At 60.7% G+C, this 7,212-nt stretch overlaps 3 protein-coding genes across 3 annotated transcripts in view; all 3 read left to right on the plus strand.

The window, feature by feature from the left end:
• P884DRAFT_196221 (PLC-like phosphodiesterase) overlaps nucleotides 1–1,212 on the plus strand; it is a gene marked incomplete at both ends in the record, with an annotated part of 1,637 nt that extends 425 nt beyond the window's left edge. The window contains 2 exons of the mRNA XM_069437961.1: nucleotides 39–359; nucleotides 610–1,212. Of these exons, the coding sequence (XP_069299480.1) occupies nucleotides 39–359; nucleotides 610–1,212 (924 nt within the window). The remainder of the gene's footprint in view (nucleotides 1–38; nucleotides 360–609) is intronic.
• Nucleotides 1,213–2,030: 818 nt separating this feature from the next.
• Nucleotides 2,031–4,587, plus strand: P884DRAFT_220555 (putative serine esterase-domain-containing protein). Its single transcript, XM_069439457.1, has 2 exons — nucleotides 2,031–2,492; nucleotides 2,580–4,587. Exons 1-2 carry the CDS (start codon nucleotides 2,415–2,417, stop codon nucleotides 4,149–4,151), a joined length of 1,650 nt encoding a protein of 549 aa, XP_069299481.1. The 5' UTR covers nucleotides 2,031–2,414; the 3' UTR covers nucleotides 4,152–4,587.
• A 369-nt stretch (nucleotides 4,588–4,956) lies between these two features.
• P884DRAFT_196371 (DNA glycosylase) lies at nucleotides 4,957–6,638 on the plus strand (the record flags this gene model as incomplete). Its single annotated transcript, XM_069437978.1, has 3 exons — nucleotides 4,957–5,343; nucleotides 5,457–6,464; nucleotides 6,498–6,638. The coding sequence occupies 3 exons, from the start codon at nucleotides 4,957–4,959 to the stop codon at nucleotides 6,636–6,638; spliced, it is 1,536 nt and encodes a 511-aa protein (XP_069299482.1).
• Nucleotides 6,639–7,212: the final 574 nt, after the last annotated feature.

The raw sequence follows: 7,212 nt of genomic DNA on the forward strand, positions 1-7,212 counted from the left end.
CCCCCCCAACACACGCACTCTCTCTATCTCATCTATAGGACCCCACGCTCAAGCGCTGCTTCGGCGTCGACGCCCGCATCGCCGACTGCGACTGGTCGTACCTGAGCACCCTGCGGACGCTCCAGCACCCGCGCGAGGGCATGCCCCGGCTGGCCGACCTGCTCGAGTGGCTGGCCACGGCGGCCGCCTCGTCCGAGCCGCCCGCCGCCGCCTCCGTCTGGCTGCTGCTCGACATCAAGACCGACGACGACCCGGAGCGCCTGCTCCCCGCCGTCGCGCGCACCATCGCTTCGGCCCCCCCGCCGCCCGGGGGGGACATGAAAGGGTGGAAGAAAAGGATCGTAATTGGGGCGTGGAATGTACGTTGTTTTTTTTTTTTTCCTTTCTTTCCTTTCCTTCCTTTCCTTCCTTTCCTTCCTTTCCTTCCTTTCCTTCCTTTCCTTCCTTTCCTTCCTTTCCTTCCTTTCCTTTCCTTCCTTTCCTTCCTTTCCTTCCTTTTTATTTTCTTTCCTTTCCTTATTTTCCTTCCTTTTTATTTTCCTTCCTTTTTATTTTTTTTCCCGTAGAGAATATTGGCGGTCAGTTACTGAGCAATGGAAAAACAAAAAGGAACACTACATCCGCCATGCTCGCCTGCACCTGCCGGGCCACCCACTCGCCTACATCGGCTTCTCGCTGCTCTACGCCCGCCGCTTCCTCTCAGACGAGTACTCGGACGTGCACTTCAACCTGGCCCAGCCTACCCTCGTCGGGCCCCTGGGCGCCGCCTTCCGCGGGGCCGTCCGCGCGCGTGGCCGGCGCCTGTTCGTCTGGACCGTCAACGAGCCCCGCTGGATGGCCTGGGCGGTCAGCAAAGGCGTCGACGGCGTCGTCACGGACGAGGTCGTGCGGCTGCGGGCCGTCTTAGACCGGCCTTCTCCGTCTTTGTCTCCTTCTCCTTCTCCTTCTTCTTCTTCCGCCTCTTCTGCTTCCGATATCGAGGCGGAGGCGAATGGGAACGCGGAGGGGCTTGAGGTTGGGATTGGAGTCGGACCAGGCGACGGTATGCGGTGGCCGCACACCATCCGACTCTACCTCGTGGCCATGCTCTGGCAGGTCGGCGCCGCACTGCTGACCATCCTCCTGTGGTACTCCTTGAACACGAGGGGTCGGCCAAAGAAGGGCAGGGGCGCGGGGCTGCTCGGCGGTGCGACCTTGCCTGTCAAGGCGTAGTAATGGAGTACGACTGTAGTAATGGTTCCTCTTTCCCCCCTCCCAATTTTGTGCTCTTGTTTGTTCTTCCTCTAGCCATGTTAATAACGTTCCACCACTTTTCCGATAGCCACCAGAAACTGCTTGCCCGTGACCTGACCGCTACACAAAATTGGGTCTTGGAGCGATCTCCTTCACGTCGCCCAAAAGCGGACCCAAATGTGAAACAAGGTATCCATAACTACAGATTACACAGAAAGGCCGAAATTGGTTTATCGTTTGCTCTCTCGCCTTATCACAGGCTTCTTATCGGATCTGCGATGATGATCCTGTGGACAAGGAAGCAGAAACCCGGATACACCAGACGGTTCGAAAGAAAGAGACGTCGATTGAAGCCGCCGATTTCGACTCTGGATGCGTGATCTCCTCTTCTTTTGTTGTCGAAGAAGTCCCAATGCGTGTCGCGTGCTCACTGTGCGTTTTTGGCAAATCGCCGTGCGGTCGGGTTGCCAAGAAACCAGAAGCGATACAAAAACCCCTCCTCTACCCCCCCCACCCCCTTTTCCCCCCATTTTCCCCCACCCCTCCTTGTTACCCACCGTGAGACCTGTTGGCAAGCCTTTTTATCGCCAATGTGACGTGGGCATTGCTGCGCCTGGGTCCAACTTGCGCGGCCACCCGCGCGATAAGTGTACAAGAAAAGTGCGCTTAGCCATCAAACGTCTCGGAGATTCGGGGCAGGATTCCCTCCGCCAATGTGCCGCAAGGCGCTCTCTTAAATACAGGTAGAGAGGAATCCCGGCGATGGTTGGAATTTTTTGATCAGCTTTGACGCTTTAGTTCAGCCATCCATTTTGCTCTCCAACCCTGACTGCTGCTTACCACCCAGCAGCAGGGGGAACAAAAAAAAGGAACCAAACTGCTGAACGCGAGGACGGCCCGATCCGCGCGCTAAATAAAAAGAAAACGTAAATCTGGAAAAGAGGAGAAGAAGAAAGAAGGGAGAAAAAGGAGCCAAGACAACAGGCCTTCTCTCAAGCCCGGGTGGTTGCTCTATTTCGCAAGAAAAAATTTTTTCCCTCTTCATATTTTTTTTTCTTTGTTTTTCTTCAGTCGAAGCAGGTTTTATTTTCTTTTTTTTCCTATTTTCAGTCTGCTGAAACGCGGCTTGCCGCAAACCTGACCGGCCCTTCTCGTCCAGTCGGAGCGCTCGTTGATCAACCATGGCAGCAGGTTCAGATCCGTCTTCTTACTCGGGGGGGTCCCTGAAGGCCGATCACCTCTGCGTGTTGGTGCATGGGGTACGTTACATGCACACACCACGCACGCGGCGACTCATGCGCTTACTCAGGAACTCTAATCGCACTCTCTCTCTCTCGTACGTATAGTTATGGGGCAATCCGAACCACATGGCGTCGGTCGCCAAAGCCCTCCGGGCGCAGCACCCGCCCGACCGGGTCTACATCCTGCTGGCCAAGAGCAACAGCGGCTCCTTCACGTACGACGGCATCGAGCTGGGCGGTGAGCGCGTGTGCCACGAGATCGAGGAGGAGCTGGACATGATCCGGGCCAGGGGCGGCAGCATCAAGAAGCTCAGCATCGTCGGCTACTCGCTGGGCGGGCTGGTCGCCCGGTACGCCATCGGCCTGCTCTTTGCCCGGGGCGTCCTCGACAACCTCGAGTGCCTCAACTTCACCGCCTTCGCGAGCCCCTTCCTCGGGGTGCGCACGCCGCTGCGCGGCTGGCACAACCACATGTGGAACGTCCTGGGCGCCCGGACGCTCTGCACCTCGGGCCGCCAGCTCTTCGGCATCGACAAGTTCCGCGACACGGGCAAGCCGCTGCTCGCCGTCCTGGCCGACCCCAGCTCCATCTTCATGTCGGGCCTGGCCAGGTTCAAGCGCCACACCCTCTACACGAACATCGTCAACGACCGCAGCGCCGTCTTCTACACCACCGGCATCTCCAAGACCGACCCCTTTGTCGACCTGACCAAGGTCAGGGTCCGCTACCTCAAGGGCTACGAAGACGTCATCCTCGACCCGGCCGACCCGGTCTCCCCCATCATCGATGATGACACTACTACTACCACCACCACCACCACCACCAAAACCACCGCCACCGCAATCCACGATGACCTCCCCGTAACCAAAGCCGCAGCACCAGCAACAGCAGCAACAGCAGCGGTAGCCAAGGAGACCGCCGCCGTGGCCGCGGCCGCCGCGGCGCTCCGGAGGTGGGCGCGGCGGGCGCCGATGGCGCTGGTGCTGGCGGTGCTGGTGCCGCTGGGCACGGTGGCGTTCCTGCTCAACAGCGCGGTGCAGACGGCGCGGTCGGCGCGGCGCGTGCGCCTGCACGAGCGCGGGCTGGGCGGCGTGCCCACGGGCGCCTTCCGCGGCGTCGACCTCTTCATCCGCGAGGTCCGCGGCGCCGTCGAGGACGCCTACGTCGACGCCGCCGGCGCCGCCGAGGAGGAGTACCTCCTCGTCAACCCTCCTCCTCCTCCCCCCGCCCCCGCTCACGATCGTCGCGATGAGCAGCCCGATGTTGAGGCTGATGATGATGGGCACGGTCGGGATGAGGAGCAGAAGGAGGAAGGAGAAGAAAGAGGAGGAAAGGAGGAGGAGGAAGAAGAGAAAGAAGAAGGAGAAGATTCCGGAAAGAAGAAGTGCGCGGCGCGCGAGACGGAGCGGTCGCTCGCCCAGGACGTCGCCGGCGGCGAAAGCGGCAGCGGCAGCGGCAGCGGCAGCGGCAGCAGTCCCTTCCCCACGCTGGCGCTGGCCGCGTACCAGTTCGCGGCCATTGACGCGCTGGATCAGCTGGGATGGCGCAAGTATCCCGTGTGGATCCACAAGCACAACCATAGTCATGCGGCCATGATCGTGCGCATGGAGAAGCCCGGGTTCGAGGAGGGCAGGCTGGTGTTGAAGCACTGGGTCACGGAGGAGTTTCTGGTCTGATTTACTTTCGTTGTGTTCAAGGGAAGATATTAAGGGGTGAAAGAAGAAGGGGGGGGGGACGGGCCAACTTCTGGCGTTGGTGTGTGGCTTGGTCTGATTTAGTGGCGTTCTGATAAAGAGTTTCCGGCGTTTGAAAAGGAGGGTCGTTTCGTCGTTTCGTTTGCAGCGTAGGCGTTAGGTGTGATAGGAATGAGGGGGAGTTTGGAAAGGAGGTGGGGCTTGTTCTTTTTGGTGGAGGAGGGAGCACGGAGGGGTTGACTGCTTGATATTGCTCATAGAAAAACATCTATGTACGGAGTCATGATCACATAGGTTCAAAACTGAGAGGATCAACTTCTGTATATCCGTTACCTTGGTGTACGAGTGCTTATAAGTAATCCGTACACTAGCTCTGATGGCTTTTCTTTCCGAGACATGGAACTACGGTAGGTACAAGAGTAAATGCCCAGACTATTATGACCAATAGCATGTCTTACATTGTACGACGATGTCTGTACTACGTACGGAGTGACTACGTACTAGTTAAGCTTCTAACCCCCATAATTGGATCCCATAATCGGCTAGCGCCGGCACCCTGCCGACCCGGCGGCCCGGGCAAGTTAACGATGGACAGGGGTCTTGCAGGGAGCAATTGAAATGAAATGTACGAATTAGTGTAATCCGTACTCCGTACATACGGATTAACTGGGTCTGCTGACGTGCAGAAACACGTCGCCCAGGCGCGGGGACGCGATCGCGATCATCGAACCAACACCGAGGAGGGCGCGCGCCTGCCGTGAGCCCCCGCAGCCGCATGTTAAGGATCATGCGGGCCCCACGCGCCGCCAAAGAAAAAACGCCTAAATATTTCGACACAGCTTCGGCCGCCGCCGCCGCCGTGCCACGTCGATTGACACGCGCCAGCCTCGCCCGCTTCGCATACAATGATGGCACGAACGGCACGAATGGCAGCCCGCCGACGGGCATCGACGCCAGCACCGGCAATAATGGCGCCACCGAAGAGGTGACACTGGGCTCCGACATCGAGGATGCCATCAAGACCACCGTCTCGCACACTCGCAAGCGCAAGCGCAAGCACACCGACACGGTGACCCAGTCGGCATCGCGGCGGGTCGCGACGAGGAGCACGACGAAGGCCGAGATCAAGCCCGAGATCAAACCCGAGATCGACGCCGAGATGGATACCGCCGAGGTCACGACGGCAGGGCAGCCAGCCTCCGAAGCCGAAGCCGAAGCTCGGCATCGCGGCGGGTCGCGACGAGGAGCACGACGAAGGCCGAGATCAAGCCCGAGATCAAACCCGAGATCGACGCCGAGATGGATACCGCCGAGGTCACGACGGCAGGGCAGCCAGCCTCCGAAGCCGAAGCCGAAGCCGAAGCCGAAGCCGAAGCCAGGAGCGAGACCAAGGACCGACCGCGCGGCCGCGCGCGCAAGCCGGCGCGCAAGACCACCGACGCCGCCACCGGCGCGGTCACGGTCGAGCCGCCCTCGGACTGGGAGGAGATGTACGAGCTGGTCAGGCAGATGCGCATCAGCGGGCCCGCCGCCAACGCGGCCGTCGACACGATGGGGTGCGAGCGGCTGGCCGACCCGGACGCGAGCCCGCGCGAGCGGCGCTTCCACACCCTCGTCGCCCTCATGCTCTCGAGCCAGACCAAGGACACGGTCAACGCCGAGGCCATGGCGCGCCTGCGCACCGAGCTGCCCCCGCACCAGCCGGGCGCCCGGCCCGGCCTGACGCTCGAGAACGTGCTCGCCGTCGACCCGGCCGTCCTCAACCGCCTCATCGGCAAGGTCGGCTTCCACAACAACAAGACCCGCTACCTCAAGCAGACGGCCGAGATCCTCCGCGACCGCTTCGGCTCCGACATCCCCCCGACCATCGACGGCCTCACCTCCCTGCCGGGCGTCGGGCCCAAGATGGCCCACCTGTGCATGTCGGCCACCCACGGCTGGGGCCGCGTCGAGGGCATCGGCGTCGACGTCCACGTCCACCGCATCACCAACCTCTGGGGCTGGCAGCGCCCGCCCACCCGCGCCCCCGAGGACACCCGCCGCGCCCTGGAGAGCTGGCTGCCCCGCGACCGCTGGAAGGAGATCAACTGGCTGCTCGTCGGCCTCGGCCAGACCGTCTGCCTGCCCGTCGGCCGCCGCTGCGGCGACTGCGAGCTCGGCCTGCGCGGCCTGTGCAAGAGCGCCGACAGGGCAAAGGTCCTCGAGGGGAGGAAGAGGAGGGCGGCGATGACGCTGACCCCGCCGACCCCGCCGACCCCGACGACGACGACGAAGGTGGAGAAGAAGGAGGTGGTGGTGGAGGTCAAGAAGGAGGAAAAGGAGGACCAGGTGGTGGACAAGGTCGAGATGGAGGTCGAGGTCGAGGAGGAAAGGAAGGAGAGGGAAGGGATGGTGGTCAACGAGGCGGTTGCGGAGGCGCCGCCGCAGAGTCCGAGGATCAAACAAGAGGAGGAGGGTCGCGACGGTTAAAAAAAAGGAAAAGAAAGAGGAAAGGGGGGGAGGAGAGATAATGAGAGGGGTCCGGGTCAGACGTGAATCGTGATCCCCGTGCGAGGGGAGCTGACGTGGGTCATTCCAATGATCATTTGCGGCTGCGCCGACACAAGCCGGGTAGCATCTCTCAAACTCATCATCCACAATGGACCATTTCTGGCGGTGTGTGGTGGCCGGCCGTGGAACGGGGAAAGGAGGTCGGCGAGCCGGGTATGCAAAAGTCTGCTCGCCATGGCCGCAGTATCCTCTTGTTACTTCGGTACTTAAATTTCTCTGCTAATAACTAATCTTGTCCCGGCATCCGGCAATCTCCCGGCTCCCGCCTGAGGATGCTTGCTTGTCTTCTGGCGGCCTGAATAAGCAGCCAGAGCCCTTTGCCCAGCTGGCCGGGCTTGTGTTTTCATTTCCATGTTCCTACCTCTCTCCACCCACATGTGACACGGACTGGCGCAGCAAGCCATATATATATCCTCGTCACCCGAAGACTTCCCCCCAGCGTGTACTCCGAGGATACAGAGATGCCGAATCCTCTTTCGGACATCTGGCCGGT

The sequence above is a fragment of the Thermothelomyces heterothallicus genome, assembly GCF_042370625.1.
Source record: "Thermothelomyces heterothallicus CBS 202.75 unplaced genomic scaffold P884_scaffold_6, whole genome shotgun sequence".
Lineage (NCBI taxonomy): Eukaryota > Fungi > Ascomycota > Sordariomycetes > Sordariales > Chaetomiaceae > Thermothelomyces > Thermothelomyces heterothallicus.

Excerpts from the sequence above, each read along its gene's own strand:
- P884DRAFT_220555 (XM_069439457.1), top strand. The coding sequence starts at position 2,415 with ATGGCAGCAGGTTCAGATCCGTCTTCTTACTCGGGGGGGTCCCTGAAG. Across the intron at positions 2,493-2,579 it reads TCTGCGTGTTGGTGCATGGG|TTATGGGGCAATCCGAACCA; the intron begins GTACGTTACATG and ends TCGTACGTATAG.